Genomic DNA, 19194 nt, shown 5'->3' on the forward strand with positions numbered 1-19194 from the left:
ATGCCGCTTTACTCTTGCCCAGCTTGGTCCCTAAAGGACTCACACAGTCAGTGCACACATACACACAAACACACTTACACACACAAACATACGATTCTACGGGCCGGGCATGGAGGCACTGCCACTGACTTCCCACCAACTTTACTGACGGAGCACGGAGTGGACTCTACCTGAACCAAGAGCTTATGGATTGACAGGACCACAGCAGACTGACCGTAACGCTCAGGAGCCAAGTTTGCCATGGAAGGGTTCGGCAGAGCTCTCTCCAAGTACCACCGGACTGTATTGTTCACCATGATGATGTTCAAACTGGGTAGGCCCGCTAATTATCTTACCCGTGTCATATATACAATTCTGTAATCGTATGGAGTGAGCAGACACGAGTGTGTGTGTGTGTTTATTTGTATACATACTCTGCAGGTGTGTCAGTTTGCACGTCAGCGTGTACTCAGGTATGTACATTTTGATCAGGAAAGTAAGGTGCAAGGTCAGGAAGCCGCTGTAGCAGGACGTTAATGGCAGGTGATAGTAATTTTAGTGAACATATATAAATATATAATATATTATTTATATATTTAGTGAAGCCTATATTTAGATTATTTACTAATCATATGTGTGTGTGTGTATGTGGGTGTGTGTGTGTGTATATATATATATATATATAAATATATATATATATTTAGTGAATATATATTTGCTTCAGCAGTAGCAAATCTGGTAAACTCAGGTGTGTGTTTTCAGTATAAAAAGCAGAAAATAAGACCCGATCAAGTCTTTTAAGTTCAGTGTGCAGGTTTTTTACTGCAGAACACCAGTATATACATTTCTTTGTTTAGTGATCTGGTGTGTGGTTAATGATCTATGAATAAATTAATCAGTGCGGTATTGGTTAATCTGATTAATGTTGTTTTGAACAGTTTGGGCTGTGACGTATTACTTAATAATCATCATCGGATACATTTCTATAACGAGCTTGAGGGCTCATAAATCCATAATTCATTGTAAATAATTAGTTAATATAATGGGGTCTAATTGGCTTGTATTAGTGATTCATTAATTAATGATTCCCTGACGTGTCTGTGATCACGGCCAGACAAACTTAAGTTGGTAAAGCATCACTGCCAGGGTGTGGCTGTGTGTGTGTGTGTGGTGTAGGTGGGGGGTGGGTGGGAGTATTTTCAACCCCACGCAAATGAAGAACCGCTGACCCATTTTTCCCGCGACCTTCGTCTGTGGGAAGTATGTGAACCTCGTTAAATCGCGGCAAACTGACAGCCCGGATCGCCATGGCGACGGGACAAGCGTTCAGCCTGCGCTGCTTTTTGTCTCCACTTTGAATGGGAGAGGCAGCCGGCGGGAGGGGGGTGTGTGTGTGTGTGTGTGTGTGTGTGAAGAAGTGAGACAAAACAAAATCTGGCACTTGGCTTTAAAGGAGAATGACCCCGGACGTAAATGAGAACCACAAAGTTCTTCTCGCTCTGTGCTATCTAATAATATGACGGCACTCCCCACGTCACCCACACAGAGGCGTGTGTCTCAAACTATGAGTGTGCAAAATGTGACTAATTCGGTGAGAATTTGTCTATTTTTTTGTGTAAAGCAAAGCGCCCACCTGCTGTGCAGCCCTCAGAGCGCCGGTCCGCTGAACACAGGCTCGGTTCCAGACCGAGCTGGCGGGCTCTCCTGGTGACTCAATAAAATTCCTGCAAATGCAACTCGTGTTTTAGGAAGCAGAGGGATTTCCCATTTTCTGGGATTCGGAGCATCACTCTGTCATTTGCCGTGCAGCATGACTTTCTGCTGCAGGCCAGTTTTAGTAGAGTGTCTTCACTGTGAGCTACGGTGGACGTGTCTCACAAACACAGACACACATCTGACTTGCTTTATAAGAGGGTCGTCCTCTGCTGGGGAAGTGTCCGACACGGCGACAACAACCAAACAACAGCAAACATTTCTCCCCTCATTAGCTCCCGTTAGGGAATAGCGGCGTCTTTCCTACATGAGCTCTTAAGGGGGATGGCGGTTGGGGGAGGTCCCGTCTCAGTTTGCCTCTGAGGTCTCTCTGCTGGCTGCAGGAGACGAAGGCTCGCCGGCTCGGCTCTTGTGTTATTGTTTGGCCGCGAGGCTGGTACGGCTTGGTGCAGGGGATCAGCCCTTGACCGGCTATAACCATGATGTATGAACTGACTAATCACACCGTGCTGTTGGTAGTGGTGGGGGATGGGGGGGTGGGGTGTGTGTGTGGGGGGGTTGCTGTGACATCAGCACACTGGAATGTGCCAGAGTTTGACTGGCTGCGGATGGAGACAACAGGAGCCCCCCCACGGTCTGTCTTGCCTATCTTAGTCCGCTCTTATCTGCAGGACTCGGACATCTGGGGGCACAAGTGATGCATGCTATAATGCATGCATCACTTCTACAGAACAACAGCACATTACAATGGTGCAGCGTAGCTTTTTTTTTTTTTTTTTGCCCAAAAAAATGAAGGTACAGAAAAAAACACAATGAAAAATCCAAAGTAAAAAGATAACTTCAGAAAAAAAAGCGAAGGGGGAAGAAGAGGTCAAGAGTTACGTATTATATTCGTTGAAAGGTGAAAATACCTCTATTATCAGCAGACCCGAGGTCAGCCATGTCGTGGTGTTTCGGTGTAAGGCTGCAGAGCTTGTCTCTTTCATGGCAGGCTAAAAACTCACCACGTCGAGTGTTTGTGAATACCTCTTAGCCCTGTGCAAATCTCAACTCCAACCGTCTGTCATAAATATCAACAGGTTGTTGCCGGCACTCACGTGAAGCCGGAGGGAAACACAGACAAGGGCATGTGACTTCCCAGCATTCATCGGGGTGACAACGAATATAAGTGTGTGTGGGGGGGGGGGGGGTGAGAGATTCATAAGAAGCTGGTGTGACACAGCAGGCGTAGTTTTCCAGGGCTTCCAGGAGACAACGCGGGTGGGGGCAGAGCCGGGCTCGGCGGCGTTGAAGTGGGAAACAGGAGGTGTTATGTGTTATATGGCTGCATACAATGCAGAGCAGGTACCTGTTTGCACTGGAGGATGCATAGCTGATAGGAACAGCACTGCTCGGTGGCGAGATGCACCTTGTGCCGGCGGGGCACCTGTAGTTAGTGGTAGTATTGCGTTACTACAGGTCTGTGTGTATTTCAAGAACGTTTAATCCCATCATCTCTGAATCTGAGATGCCACACATCTGGAAATGTAAGAAGTTTGCTGCTGTCATTGTCTGCTTTGACAATTATGGTTTGGATGTGAAAGTAATATATTCATAGATTGGAACACACATTACATTAGTGCTGATTTTTTTTTCATCTTCAGATATAAAAAAACTGTTATTTGGTGTAAATTATTTCAGTTTTGTTTTTAGAGGTTAGAAAATCTGTTAGGGGTTATTGCTTTGTCACTACAATCTTTTATAATTGGGCTGGTGGTGCCCCCCCCCCCACCCTGTGACCCTCAGACCAAGCTGAGGTAGAGTTGTTAGTGTGCACGGTTGGTGTACACAATTGGTGGGCGTGGTTAGTGTGCACAGTTAGTGTGCATGGTTGGTGTGCGTGGCTAGCGTGCACGGTTAGTGTGCATGGTTAGTGTGCACGGTGAGGCAACTTCCACTGGCAGTATGTCCCATCTGACAGACGCAGTCATGGTAGTTTAATAAGTCTACTCTTGACACCATTTGCTTAGCCGGTGAAAAAAGAGGCTTTTTACTTTTCATTACCAGATTGATTTCTAAGACCCTTGAAAGTCACAGGAGAGGTCAGAGGTACAGGTGGTCTCTTGTGGAAGCCAAAGCAGATCATACAGTTCAAGCCTATACAGAGAACAAACTAAAGGTTTAGTACTTTCAGGTCAATCTGTTGGTCACTGTGGCACAGTAGTATATTAGAGGTGTTGGCTCAAGTCACATGACTGGGACTCGAGTCACTCCTGTCACAGATTTGATGACTTTAGATTTGACAAAACTGAAAAAGACTTACAACTTGACTTTAACTTTAACACCGATCACTCGTGGCTTCACTTGGACTTGAGCCTTTTAACTTGAAATACTCGATACCTTCTCCAGGCCCATAGATAAAATGCTTTTGAGTGTTCAGCCTTCATCAGCTCTTCATCGTCATTATTACAGATCCACTTTGAATCAAGCCATGATAAATATACATTTTCAAATGCATTCATGATTTGCATAAATTTAGTGTTAACATTTTGAAATGGCATTAAATTTAATGAAGAGCGCATAATGACTTGTTTAGGACCTGACTTGGGACTTGTCAGTCTTCTTTTGGGACTTGAATGGCAAGACTTGGGACTTGTTTTTGACTTGAAAAACAATAACTTGGTCCCACCTCTGCAATGTGTGTCAATTACTTCTATTGTCATTTAATGAAATGTGACTTTTGACACGTGCCATGTGTTATGATGAAGTGGAATACTGGATAAACTGGTTGGTTTTGGGTGCTAAGACTTGTGATACTTCACCTCCACAGGGTTACTGTGCACAGCCGCAGCAGACAAGTGCCTCTCGTCCCCTTGTAACAACGGAGCCACTTGTCTTGACCACATGGACACCTACGTGTGTGTATGCCCCAAAGGCCCCGTGTGGTATATGGGCAAGAACTGTGACAACCTATATGACGCCTGCCTGCTGGCGCCCTGTGCCAACTGTTCCAGCACGCCGGGGACAGGGGAGTTCACCTGCCACTGCCCCGAGGGTTACACAGGGCTCAACTGCACCCAGGACGTCGATGAGTGCCACAGCAACCCCTGTGAGGGTGTCCGCTCCCACTGCGTCGACGGAGTCAATGCGTACTCCTGCCATTGCCCGCTCGGGACGGGAGGAGAGGACTGTCAGGAGAACGTACCCCTCTGCTCTGAGGAGACGTGCCAGAACGACGGCACTTGTGTGGACGTCCCCGACGTGGGTTACCGGTGCCAGTGTGCTCCTGGCTACCAGGGAGAGCACTGTGAGGAGAACATTGACGAATGCCAGCACCGGCCTTGTCAGAATGGGGCCATCTGTAAAGATGAGGTGAACGCCTATCGGTGTTTCTGCGTGCCTGGTTTCCAGGGCTCCCACTGTGACCTGGATATCAATGAGTGTGCCTCTCAGCCCTGTTACAACAATGCCACCTGTGTGGACAAGGTGGACCACTACAGCTGTGAATGTGTGCAAGGCTTTAAAGGTGAGCTACTGTGTTGGTCTGGGTCAGTGTGTGTGTGTGTGTGTGTGTGTGTGTGAGTGTGTGTGTGTGTGTGTGTGTGTATATATATATATATATATGCTCCAGCGACCCTGAGAGCAGGATGAGCGGTTCAGATAATGGATATATATATATATATATATATATATATATATATATTAGGCTGAATTTGTAATATTGTAAATAAGCCTATATTGTTCGTAAACTCGTTTTATTGTTTATGGTATTGTGAATAGACTAGTTCTCATTTCTACGACTGATTGAAAACAATAACTGGAATCGGAATAAGAATCCATTTTATTCGCCAAGTGTTGTTATGCATACGAGGAATTTGATTCCAGTTTACAGCAGCTTCTAGTACTTGCATGTATCACTCGCAAAAACCCCAAAACAAAAACAAAATAATTGTAAATGTGTAGCCATGAATAAAGCACTCCACCTCACAGCCAGATCGATAAATTAGTTGAGCAAATGAAGAGCCTTTGGCCGAAGACTTGTTAAAGAATATTAAAATGATGGAAATATCAGGGCTGACTAACACCGAGACTGGCTGGAATCAATGATTTCATTTTGAACTGGAAATGGTGCAGCACACCCCCAGCAACACCCCATCAATTTATTTGTTGGAAGAATTCATCCTGATTCCATATCTATATAATTATCTAACTATTTTAGTCTACATCCACATGAAAAGCTTACATAGCACACCTTTTATTCAGCCGATCTTATAAAAGCTCAGTTTTGTGAACAGTCAAAGGCACAGGCTAATTACTAATTACCTTAGCAGAACAATACTCAATCATACCTTTTGTAAATACTGCTGTTGTTTGCAGTCATGAGCTGATCTGATATGCAAAACAAGTCGTGATAAAAAAAAACAAACAAACAATAAAACCACAAGTGATGCACAAACTTGGGTCAGTCACCCTGTGGTGCGGTTGTGAAACAAGCAAACATAAGAACACAACTAACTCACTTTGGTTTCTGAGAAAATTTCAGTTTTTCCCTTTTTTTATTTTGATGATGAAAGTGTATCAAAACATCAATAAGCATCACCATAGAATAGAACAGAGTAGAATAGAATAGAATGGAATAAATTTTCGTTTGGAGTGATGAAGAAGGACAGGATTAGGAACGAGTATATTAGAGAGACAGCTCAGGTCGGACGGTTTGGAGACAAAGCAAGAGAGACAAGATTGAGATGGTTTGGACATGTGTGGAGGAGAGATGCTGGGTATATTGGGAGAAGGATGCTGAATATGGAGCTGCCAGGGAAGAGGAGAAGAGGAAGGCCAAAGAGGAGGTTTATGGATGTGGTGAGGGAGGACATGCAGGTGGCTGGTGGGACAGAGGAAGATGCAGAAGACAGGAAGAGATGGAAACGGATGATCCGCTGTGGCGAGCCCTAACAGGAGCAGCTGAAAGTAGTAGTAGTAGTAGTAGTAGTAGTAGTAGAAGAATGTTGTCAAAGATATTTCATATTTTTGAGTTGAAGTTGTTCATAAGATCCCCAGTTTGTGATTCAATGAAAGAAGATAACTCGTTTTTTAAAATGTGTCAATTGTATTATTGCCAATGAACGTTTTTTTGATGGTTCAAGTCCTCTGCTGTTGTACAGGAAAAGCAGACACATCAAAAAATAAGCCCCATTGATCTGAAATAGTAACATCCACCACACAGGGTACAGTAATATTAAATATTTTGGATATGACTTAAGTCCAGAGTATGTCCCTTATTGTGGGTGGGTCCAGAAACATGCTGAGTAAGGACAAATGCCTCCAGTAAGCTAATTAGGTTTCTAGCATCGGAGTCTGTTTTATTGTCAACATGAATATTGAAATCACCTGAGATGATGAAACAATCATAATCAGTGGAAACCATAGACGGAAAACCATAGCTCAGAAAATTCATCAAGAAAGCCATGTTTAGAGTTTGGTGGTCGATAGACAGTAATTATTAAAATCGTAGCAGTACAATGTATAGAAAAAGCAAGGTGTTCAATAGACGGGAATTTCCTGAGGGGGATTTCCTTGCAGCTGTAAGTACCAGAGAAGACAGCCCTATTCTACTGCCGTTCTTATCAGATCTGGTGGTATGGATGAATTTGAAGCCAGGAGGTGCAGTCTCAATGAGCATGACTACACCATTTCTATCCAGCCAGGTCTCGGTCAGTAAGGTGAAATCCAGTTTATGGGTACTTATAAGATCATTAACTAAAAATGACTCACTCATTAGCGACCTTACATTTAATAAAGCCATTTTTATTGTCCGAGGTGCATGGCTTTGTGGGAGACTGATATTTAAAGTCCCAACAACCAGTTCGGACTTTAAATATCCGAGGAGATACTTTAAATATCAGTCTTTTTAAAGACTGATATTTAAAGTCTGAACATTGTTTAGATCCCTGTATGTTACGGGGAGATTATGGGGTCTGTGTCTATGGTTTATTATTACAGGAATTAGTATGGCAGAGTGACGGTCATTAGTATGATGGATTGGACTCGCCAAAAGACTTGAATAGGTATCGTTTACCGCAGAATCAAAACTGAAAGCACTCTGCCCCTGTGGACGTCACTTAGTGATGGAACTGTCCGCACCTCTGTGTGCGGGTGCCGAATGTTGTTGTCCATAGCACGGACACAAGAGTTGGAGACAATGAAATAAAACACATTTGCAGCTAGCTTTCGTGAGCCTGCTCGATTTGGATGGAGTCCATCATGTTTGAAAATAGAAGAGCATTCCCAGAACAGATTAAAATTGTCGATAAAACCAAATTATAAACGACAGCGCTGAGACTGAAGCCAGGTGTGAAGCTCCGAAAGTCTAAAATGACCAAAGTGGGAAGTGGGCAAGAGACAAAACATCCTTATCACTAAGTTTTTGAAGGTTAGAAATATGCATAAAACCGGATTTTAAAAGCTCCAACTGCTGTCATGGAATGCTGTTTGTGCCAACGTGAATGCCAACTTTCTTAACAGCGGTATACTGAGATAGCAAACTAGAAAGTTCTACCAGAATGTAATTTACTTTGGCACCTGGAAAGCAGTGTGTTGTAGCCCTGTCGGACCTGACATCCCTGATGGTAGAATCACTCACAATCAGAACAGAAGGTGGCTGTGGAACGGGTGCAGTAGAAGAGCATACCCGATCACCAGATGGGGGCTCCCAGCCAGTGCAGAGGACACAGCACCAGGGGGGATGCCACCGGTGGCCAGTTCAGAGCTGGCAGAGTGTCTGAACACTTTCTCCTTTAACAACCTATGCCAAATGGATGAGGTTTACTTTCAGGATCTGGGGTGGTGAGCAGTAGCCGATGGTGAGTGCTCCATCCGTGGATGTGACGGACTGGTCAGTAGAGGGAAGTCTTTGTTGTCCAGAATATCAAATCCATTTTGCTGGAAGGTCAGGAGGAGCAGCCGATAAGGAGGGAGGACAGTCAGCTAGATCAGGATGTACCGAGGAGTTGGGGAGGTCAGATTTTCTAGATCTTGAAATTTATTTCCAAGCTGGAAAGTCTAATTTGAGAGCATCTGGAGGCGGTGTTTACCCTGTCAGGGTTTACTATTCTTAATCTGGACCCAAGGCTCTGGGATGGATGGAGTCGAGCAAACTTGGGTCTTAGGTTTTGTTCCAAGACTGAGCCACACTTCCTCCCCCAGGGTAGAGAGGACTGTAGAATGAATTGCTTCACCTCCGGACCACGGAATAGTGGTATCATTGTCCTGGTCTAAAGCTGTATGGTCTGGGGGGCAGGACGGGCTGGCACCCCTCTGACTGCCCAGGAAAGAGGTTCTTTGACCGCACTGTGGCCACGAATGATAGGTCCAGGATTAACTTGTCCCTGTTCTTTAAATCAGCATGCAGTTGGGTAATGTCAGTCTTCAATTGTGCAAAGGTAGGATGGCAATCCACACACACGGCCATGTTTGTTGTCAGGCAATAAGCAAAAAATTGGCATAAAAGTCTGTAAAGGCACTAAAAACTTAAAATACTCAATAAAAGCGACCAGCTACCCTAGCCACCAGGCTAAAAATGAACCCAGTTAAGCTGGCAGCAGTCAAGATGGTCCAGTAAGCTATGTCCAGCTGATAGCCAACTTAAAACTACTGATAACTTACGATCCAAAGGTCCAATGACTAAAATTGTTTACCTTATTAAAATATAATAATGATAATAATAACTTTATTTATATAGCACTTTTCAAAAATAACGTTGAAGTTCTTTACAAAGAAATAAAACCAGACGAGGCAAAAATAAAATCGAGGCAAAATAAGTAAGAGTAAAAATAAAATTGTGGCTAAAAACTAGATAAAAATGGGAGTCCGCGGTGGTGTAGCTGTCTAATCATCAGCTTTGTGTCAATGCAGTTGCCCAATGGGGACTGGGGTTCGCGCCCCAGTCTCGTCAGATCCGACTATGGCCGGACTCGACGAAGCAGCGATATTGGCAATGCTGTCTTCGGGAGGGGGGCGGAGTTGGCTTGTGTTCGTCACATGAATGTGTCTCTGGGTGTGTTGGAAAAAACAGTGGTTCGGCCTGGAGTCGCCTTGTCACGAAAGTGGCGAGGCGTCTCCTTCGAGACTGCCGGCCGGAGAGATGCAGTTGGCGAACGCACACAGTACGAGGGTGGGTGTTTGAATTAAAATAGGGATCGATTGGCCACTAAATTGGGAGAAAAAGGGAAAAAAATCAGAAATAAAATTTAGAAAAAAAAAACTAGATAAAAATGTCAATTCATGACAGAGCTTCTTGCAGTAAAACACAACACTGACGCATGCATTAATGAAGTCTACCCATTCCCCCATCAGTAAAAGATGTTAACTGTCTCAAAGGCCTCGCCCTGAGTTACTTCCACTCAACACAGGGGCTTTAGGTCTCCCCCGTACCCGGTACTTGGAGTGATATCTGAAGGGTTATTCAGCCAGCCAAATTAACAACTAGGTCACCTTCCCTTCGTGGTGTTGTGTTTTGGAGTATTTGTGCCAGTATAATTGTGTGCGTTGCTCATCACTTGGCATGTTGCCCGTGTTGATCCCTTGCAGGAAATAACTGCGAGGTGGAGGTTGATGAATGTGAGCTGCGTCCCTGCCAGAACGGCGCCATGTGCCACGACTATGTCGGGATGTACATCTGTGAGTGTGTGATGGGCTTCCAGGGCCAAGACTGCGAGGTCAACATAGACGAATGTGCCAGCATGCCCTGCATGAATGGGGGCAACTGCTCAGATCTGGTCAACAGGTAGAATTACGCACACACACACACGCACACACACACACACACACACACACACACACACACACACACACACACACACACACACACCCGAAATAAACATGTGTGCATGCTGCACACAGACTCATTCTGTCTCTCTCTCTTCCTGTCTCACCGTCTGTTTTGTGTCTTACGTCTGGTCTTCTTTTCCCACCCACGTTGTGCCAGTGACGGGAGATTATTTTGTGTTATGCAGTAGTGGTGTAGTGGCTGTTCCAGGTCGGGGCTTCACGTCAGATCTGAAGTTGGACCAGGGGTAGGGATGAGAATTAATCCACTTAGTGTCAAGTTGATGAGTCATTAGATGTGTGAGGTGCTATGAATCTCTGGTAGAAAAGGTGATGGGATCAGGGGTTCTGGTGTAGCGTTTACTCTTTAGGATGGTATGTTTTTAGTGTTTGTTTTATTGGTTAGCAGTATGAAGAGGTGATAGGAAAGAGAGTGGAGGGAATGAGGATGTTTTGCAATATAGGCAGGGCTCAGTATTTTCGGTTTGTATTTTTCAAAACCATTCAGCATACCGAATTTCACCACAAGAGGACACTGTTACATAACCTCACATGAACAGGAACAACTTTTGGATCCGTGGAAACATAAAATCCAGGTGAAAATCCGTTTAAAAATCTGGATATTTTTTAGTGAAAATCAGTAAAAACCGAAAACGCTGAGCCTTGAATATGGGGTAGCATTTCTGATTAGCTCTGGACAAGACGGATTAGATGCATTCAAAAATAATACATTCTTACCACATAGCACCCCTTTTTGGGGGGGGGATTTTCCCCCTTTTGCACCCCAATTCATCATCATCATCATCAGTTCCATAACCTATGGAGGTCGTAGAAGCACAACTGATGCCACAACAGGTTGAGTCATCATTGTGTTCCAGTAGGGGGAGTACCTGGTGGTCCCTATCTCCTCTCCAGGTATGGATGGCCGTTGGTTCACAGAGGAACTCATCCGCCCTTTGACAGGTTTTGTTTTTAGTCTTGTTGGGTGTCTACACACCCTCCTCACAACAACCTTCTCACAGCAACCCAAGGGTTCAAGTAGGGGTGCCAGTTTAGTTGCCGACAACCCGACGGTTGCAGTTTAACGTCGTACCCAGGACTCTTCCCAATTGTATCTGGCCAATTACCCTATTTTTCCTGAGCCGTCCCGGTCTCTGCTCCACCCCCTCTGCCGATCCAGGGAGGGCTGCAGACTACCACATGTCTCCTCCGATACATGTGGAGTCACCAGCCGCTTCTGTTCACCTGACAGTGAGGAGTTTCACCAGGGGGATGTAGTGCGTGGGAGGATCACACTGTTCCCCCCAGTCCCCCCTCCCCCCCGAACAGGCACCCCAACCGACCAGAGGAGGCGCTAGTGCAGCGACCAGGACACATACCCACATCCGGCTTTCCACCCGCCAGACACGGCCAATTGTGTCTGTAGGGACGCCCGACCAAGCCGGAGACAACACGGGGATTCAAACCAGGATCCCCGTGTTGGTAGGCAACAGAATAGACATGCTACGCTACCCGAACACCAACATGGCACCGATTGTATTGAAGAAATAATAATTGCCCCCCATTGAAGAAATAATACGTGTGATCATTCTTGCCTTTTTAGCTATTTTTTTTGTTTCCTGCTTTGTGTTTGCATCAGTTCTTTTGTGCGTTCCATTACTCTACGACCGTCATTATGAGCCTTTGCTATGTATTTTGCAGTGTCTCTGTGTGAAATACTCTCCTGAGATACTATGTTGACGTCCCTTGGATGAGCTAAGTTGGGTATCACTAAGTGTTAAGTATTTATTCCTCTTGAAAAGTCGTACTCCTGTCTTTACTATTTCCTAGCTATGAGTGTGTCTGTGAGGGCACAGGCTTCACGGGAGACCGGTGTGAAGAGGACATCCCCGAGTGCGCCTCTGACCCCTGTCAGAATGGAGCCACCTGTCTTGAGGGGGTCAGCCTGTACTCCTGCCTCTGCTTCCCAGGTACGCACAGTTGGATATACACACAGTTAAACTCATCATACACTGAAAAGAGCTTAGCACAGAAACTCAACCCCTGAGCAAAACACAAAGGTGTGCTTGTGTGTGGCGATACCTGTTGTGGATACAGAGCATCATGTTGGTGCTTGGTCCAAACACCTGGACACACAGTCCGCACAGTACTTCAGTCTGTCTAAAAGAAAGCAAAAGCCTTGGTTGGTCATGTGTTAGTGAATAATACAATAAAAAGCATACTATGAAAACAATACTTTTTGTTTTACCATCCATCCATCCATCCATTATCCAAACTGCTTATCCCTCTCTCAGGGTCGCAGGGATGCTGGAGCCTATCCCAGCAGTCACTGGGCGGCAGGCAGGGAGACACCCTGGACAGGCCACCAGGCCATCACAGGGCTGACACACACACACACACACACACACACACACACACACACACACACACATTCACACCTAGGGACAATTTAGTACGGCCGAGTCACCTGACCTACATGTCTTTGGACTGTGGGAGGAAACCGGAGCACCCGGAGGAAACCCAGGCAGACACAGGGTGAACATGCAAACTCCACACAGGGGACGACCCGGGACAACCCACCAAGGTTGGACTCACCCCAGGGTTCGAACCCAGGACCTTCTTACTGTGAGGTGACCGTGCTGACCACTGCGCCACCATGCCGTTATTTAAATTATATATAATTCAATATATATTAATTTATATAAATTAATTTATATATTTTGTTATTTAAATTATATATATAATCATGTATTATATTCACGTATAAAAAAGTTATATTGTGGAGGATGTAAGAAAGGAGACGAGACCACTTCTCCTTTTGACCACACAGCCGTGGGCCCACTGTCTTAAAGGGAGTCTCTGGTCCACATGGTGCATATCTAAACTGCAAGTAGGTCACTACAATATATGTTATATATACACTACCGTTCAAAAGTTTGGGATCACGCAAACAATTTTGTGTTTTCCATGAAAAGTCACACTTATTCACCACCATATGTTGTGAAATGAATAGAAAATAGAGTCAAGACATTGACAAGGTTAGAAATAATGATTTGTATTTGAAATAAGATTTTTTTTACATCAAACTTTGCTTTCGTCAAAGAATCCTCCATTTGCAGCAATTACAGCATTGCAGACCTTTGGCATTCTAGCTGTTAATTTGTTGAGGTAATCTGGAGAAATTGCACCCCACGCTTCCAGAAGCAGCTCCCACAAGTTGGATTGGTTGGATGGGCACTTCTTGCGTACCATACGGTCAAGCTGCTCCCACAACAGCTCAATGGGGTTCAGATCTGGTGACTGCGCTGGCCACTCCATTACCGATAGAATACCAGCTGCCTGCTTCTGCTCTAAATAGTTCTTGCACAATTTGGAGGTGTGTTTAGGGTCATTGTCCTGTTGTAGGATGAAATTGGCTCCAATCAAGCGCTGTCCACTGGGTATGGCATGGCGTTGCAAAATGGAGTGATAGCCTTCCTTATTCAGAATCCCTTTTACCCTGTACAAATCTCCCACCTTACCAGCACCAAAGCAACCCCAGACCATCACATTACCTCCACCATGCTTAACAGATGGCGTCAGGCATTCTTCCAGCATCTTTTCATTTGTTCTGCGTCTCACAAACGTTCTTCTTTGTGATCCAAACACCTCAAACTTGGATTCATCCGTCCACAACACTTTTTTCCAGTCTTCCTCTGTCCAATGTCTGTGTTCTTTTGCCCATCTTAATCTTTTTCTTTTATTGGTCAGTCTCAGATATGGCTTTTTCTTTGCCACTCTGCCCTGAAGCCCAGAATCCCGCAGCCGCCTCTTCACTGTAGATGTTGACACTGGTGTTTTGCGGGTACTATTTAATGAAGATGCCAGTTGGGGACCTGTGAGGCATCTGTTTCTCAAACTAGAGACTCTAATGTACTTATCTTCTTGCTCAGTTGTGCAACGCGGCCTCCCACTTCTTTTTCTACTTTGGTTAGAGCCTGTTTGTGCTGTCCTCTGAAGGGAGTAGTACACACCGGTGTAGGAAATCTTCAATTTCTTAGCAATTTCTCGCATGGAATAGCCTTCATTTCTAAGAACAAGAATAGACTGTCGAGTTTCAGATGAAAGTTCTCTTTTTCTGGCCATTTTGAGCGTTTAATTGACCCCACAAATGTGATGCTCCAGAAACTCAATCTGCTCAAAGGAAGGTCAGTTTTGTAGCTTCTGTAACGAGCTAAACTGTTTTCAGATGTGTGAACATGATTGCACAAGGGTTTTCTAATCATCAATTAGCCTTCTGAGCCAATGAGCAAACACATTGTACCATTAGAACACTGGAGTGATAGTTGCTTGAAATGGGCCTCTATACACCTATGTAGATATTGCACCAAAAACCAGACATTTGCAGCTAGAATAGTCATTTACCACATTAGCAATGTATAGAGTGTATTTCTTTAAAGTTAAGACTAGTTTAAAGTTATCTTCATTGAAAAGTACAGTGCTTTTCCTTCAAAAATGTCATCGATACATGACTTGATATTGTAACTGCTCACTGAGACCTCTGCTAACTTTTTACACAAAATTTACATGAATAAATAAAGGTAGACAGTGAGCCAGTTAGATTTAAGATCAACTGACTGGGAACATGTAAAAGAATGTCATATTTCATGTTGTCTTTCGAGGTATTAGAAAGGTAATGGTCACCTTGTTGATTTATAGGGATGAGAAAAATATATCCTGCTGATATAATGGTCAATAGAAACAGCAAACACACAAATTATGAAAACTAGGAACTGGGTGTGAGAATAAATGCTGAATATAACCTAGATATACAGTCAGTTGCACATTGCAAGGGTGAGATAAAGTAAGGTGGATTCTCTCACAAGTGCTCAGTTTGCTGTTCCGAGATGGAGAAATATTCAACAATGTAAAATTGTTGCCAGTGCTCTTTAACTTTGTTTCTTGTTTCAACATATCATTGTTAAATTCATTTTGGTGGCATGGTGTGGTGGCTATGGGAGAATGACACAACTATGGTTCAGATCAGTTCATAGAAGCCTTGTTGTTGTCCATACATTCTGTCTGCCACTGGGCACCAAACCTCTGTGTGAGGTATAGGGGTTGCTTTACAGCACACATACAAGTAGAGCAAACTTTACTGTGTCTCTTTGTGAACATGGCTGCTCTTCTTTGTAAATGTGTAAGTTTAACTAGTGCCTTCTAATTTTTTGCAATGCTTTTATTATCCATCTGTCTATCTATTGATCTATCTATCTGTCTGTCTCTATCTATCAAACGACCTATCTATCTGTCTATCTATCGGTATCTGTCTGTCTGTCTCTATCGATCGATCTATCTGTCTGTCTGTCTATCAATCCATGTCTGTCTATCTCTCGATCTCTATATCTAGTATCTATCTATCTGTCTGTTTATATCTATCTATCTATCTATCTATCTATCTATCTATCTATCTATCTATCTATCTATCTATCTATCTATCTATCTATCTATCTGTCTGTCTGTCTGTCTGTCTGTCTGTCTGTCTGTCTGTCTGTCTGTCTGTCTGTCTGTCTGTCTGTCTGTCTGTCTGTCTGTCTGTCTGTCTGTCTGTCTGTCTGTCTGTCTGTCTGTCCTGTCTGTCTGTCTGTCTGTCTGTCTGTCTGTCTGTCTGGTCTGTTTATATCTTTATCTGTCTATCTATCGGTATCTGTCTGTCTGTCTCTATCGATCGATCTATCTGTCTGTCTGTCTATCAATCCATGTCTGTCTATCTCTCGATCTCTATATCTAGTATCTATCTATCTGTCTGTTTATTATCTATCTATCTATCTATCTATCTATCTATCTATCTATCTATCTATCTATCTATCTATCTATCTATCTATCTATCTATCTATCTATCTATCTATCTATCTATCTATCTATCTGTCTGTTTCTATCTATCTATCTATCTATCTATCTATCTATCTATCTATCTATCTATCTATCTATCTATCTATCTATCTATCTATCTATCTATCTATCTATCTATCTATCTGTCTGTTTATATCTATCTATCTATCTGTCTGTCTGTTATATCTATCTATGTATCTATCTATGTATCTATCTATGTATCTATCTATCTATCTATCTGTCTGTCTGTCTGTCTGTCTGTCTGTCTGTCTGTCTGTCTGTCTGTCTGTCTGTCTGTCTGAGCATAGTGACAGTAAAATCATTCAGTTTAATTCTTTGAGTTCAAGAGGGTGGTCTGTGTGTACAGTAGCTAGAGCAGTCACAGACACCAGGTTTGTTTGTCAGTACCTATTGTATTAATGGATATCTGTCCAGATGTAGAAGAGTTGGACCAGAGGTTATAAAACATGTTCTAGATTAAAATCACTGTTAGCCACTTCAGAGCTGCATATCGTTAACTGTGGCGTTCAGAGGGTCAGAAGTGGGTGAGGAACACAAGTGTACTTTGTGTATTAAAAAAGCCATTGCGAGGCGTTCGGGTGGCATGGTGGTCTATTCCGTTGCCTACCAACACGAGGATCGCCGGTTAGAATCCCTGTGTTACCTCCAGCTTGGTCTGGCATCCCGACAGACAGAATTGGTCGTGTCTGCGGGTGGGAAGCCGGATGCGGGTATGTGTCCTGGTTGCTGCACTAGCGCCTCCTCTGGTCGGTCGGGGCGCCGGTTTGGGGGGAGGGGGAACTGGGGGGAACAGCATGATCCTCCCACGCGCGCTACGTCCCTCTGGTGAAACTCCTCACTGTCAGGTGAAAAGAAGCAGCCGGTGACTCCACATGTATGGGAGGAAGCATGTGGTAGTCTGCAGCCCTCCCTGGATCAGCAGAGGGGGTGGAGCAGCGACCGGGACGGCTCGGAAGAGTGGGGTAATTGGCCAAGTACAGTTGTGGAGAAAAAGGGGGAGGGGGAAGCCATTTAGTATATGCAGTCTGAATCTTGTGCATTTCTGATTTATAAAAAGTGATACAGATGTATGTAATTCAGACATGTGCAGTCGTTATGTTTGTCACTATCAGTTGTGTGTGTGTGTGTGTGTGTGGTCAGCCTAATAAAAAGTGCCACACTATTAGTAACAATAACTTTTTGTATGCTGAAGTCCTTATGTAATGCTATGACACTGCAGTATATCATGGGAAGTGTCATTCTGATGATTTTATCCAACTTTGACAGGGGCAGCATTGTTTAGGTGTGATTTTTTTTTTGGGGGGGGGGGTTCCCCCGTTTACTTTCCCCAATTGTACCCCGGCCAATTACCCCACTCTTCGGAGCCGTCCCAGTCTCTGCTCCACCCCCCTCCTGCCGATCCGGGGAGGGCTGCAGACTACCACATTGCCTTCTCCGAGACATGTGGAGTCGCCAGCCGCTTCTTTTCACCTGACAGTGAGGAGTTTCACCAGAAGGACGTAGCGCGTGGGAGGATCACGCTGTTCCCCCTAGTTCCCCCTCTCCCCCCAAACCGGCGCCCCGACCACGACCAGAGGAGGCGCTAGTGCATCGACCAGGACACATACCCACATCCGGCTTCCCACCCACAGACACGGCCAATTGTGTCTGTAGGGATGTCCGACCAAGCCGGAGGTAACACAGGGATTCGAACTGGCGATCATCGTGTTTGGTATGCAACGGAATAGAACGCCACGCCACCCGGGATGCCCTTTAGGTTTTGTTTTTGCATGAGCTTGTTTTACATTTGCATGTGTGTGTGTGTGTGTGTGTGTGTGTGTGTGTATGTTTGTTTGTGTGTTGTGTGCCACAGGATACGAGGGGGAGAACTGCCAGGTGGATATAAACGAGTGTGAGCTGAGTCCCTGTGAGAACGAAGGAGAGTGTTTCCAGCGCTCACAGACGTCCTGCACTACGGCGTGCTGTCTGAACTCAGTACCCGCCACATTCCGCTACGAGGAGTCCGCAGGCTTCATCTGCCACTGTCAGCCCGGATTCACTGGCAAGGACTGTTTTTTGTTGTTGTTTTTGTCTTCTTACACTGGGGAAAGCTTTACACTCTTACATTCAGGCTTCTTTGTACAAATTAAGTATAAATATAAAAAGTAACTTAGAAATACATTAAAACAGCAACTGTGAGGATTAATCACATTGAAATGAGAAGTAATGATAGAAAAGCCTGATGGGAATAAATAGTAGTTATCATAGTCATGCGTTCTTTAGTTATGACAAGTGAAGACGATGTAACCCAGACATATGACAGGATGTCGTCCCCACCACCTGAGCACATCAGTGACACAAGTTCCCCCCTTACAGGAGACGACTGCTCTGTGAATGTGGACGAGTGCGAGTCCGGCCCATGTCAGAACGGGGGAAGCTGTGAGGATCAGGTCAACTCTTATCGATGCCTGTGTCCAGATGGCTACACAGGTAGGTTACCCTGAGAGTTACGACACCCCCTTATGTCATGTCAGAACACCCTCACTGATCTTCTGCTGCTCATCAGCCAGCCCAGTAGACGCAGCACACGTTTGAGAGGGATAGTCGGACAGATGAAGAAAGTAGACATGATTTGCTCTCCCTGAGGTTTCTTCTTATTTGTTCTCCATGTTAAAATGTTTTTTTAGGGAGTTGTTCCTTATCTGATGCGAGGGTCTAAGGACAGGATTGCTTTAAAGTATTTCTGTAAAGCCCAGAGGCTAATTTGTGATAAATGAAATTGACTGCAGGTGGAGGTGGATTACATCGAGGATCGGCTCTGAGCCCTTT

General features: G+C 44.6%; 1 protein-coding gene across 1 annotated transcript in view; it reads left to right on the forward strand.

The window, feature by feature from the left end:
- The first annotated feature begins 240 nt into the window (after positions 1–240).
- The window catches only part of LOC130122804 (protein crumbs homolog 1-like), a 29808-nt gene continuing 10854 nt past the window's right edge, over positions 241–19194 (forward strand). The window contains exons 1-6 of the mRNA XM_056291836.1: positions 241–313; positions 4502–5197; positions 10258–10453; positions 12325–12464; positions 18239–18427; positions 18742–18855. Of these exons, the coding sequence (XP_056147811.1) occupies positions 241–313; positions 4502–5197; positions 10258–10453; positions 12325–12464; positions 18239–18427; positions 18742–18855 (1408 nt within the window). The remainder of the gene's footprint in view (positions 314–4501; positions 5198–10257; positions 10454–12324; positions 12465–18238; positions 18428–18741; positions 18856–19194) is intronic.

Source organism: Lampris incognitus, chromosome 1, assembly GCF_029633865.1.
Source record: "Lampris incognitus isolate fLamInc1 chromosome 1, fLamInc1.hap2, whole genome shotgun sequence".
Classification (NCBI taxonomy): domain Eukaryota; kingdom Metazoa; phylum Chordata; class Actinopteri; order Lampriformes; family Lampridae; genus Lampris; species Lampris incognitus.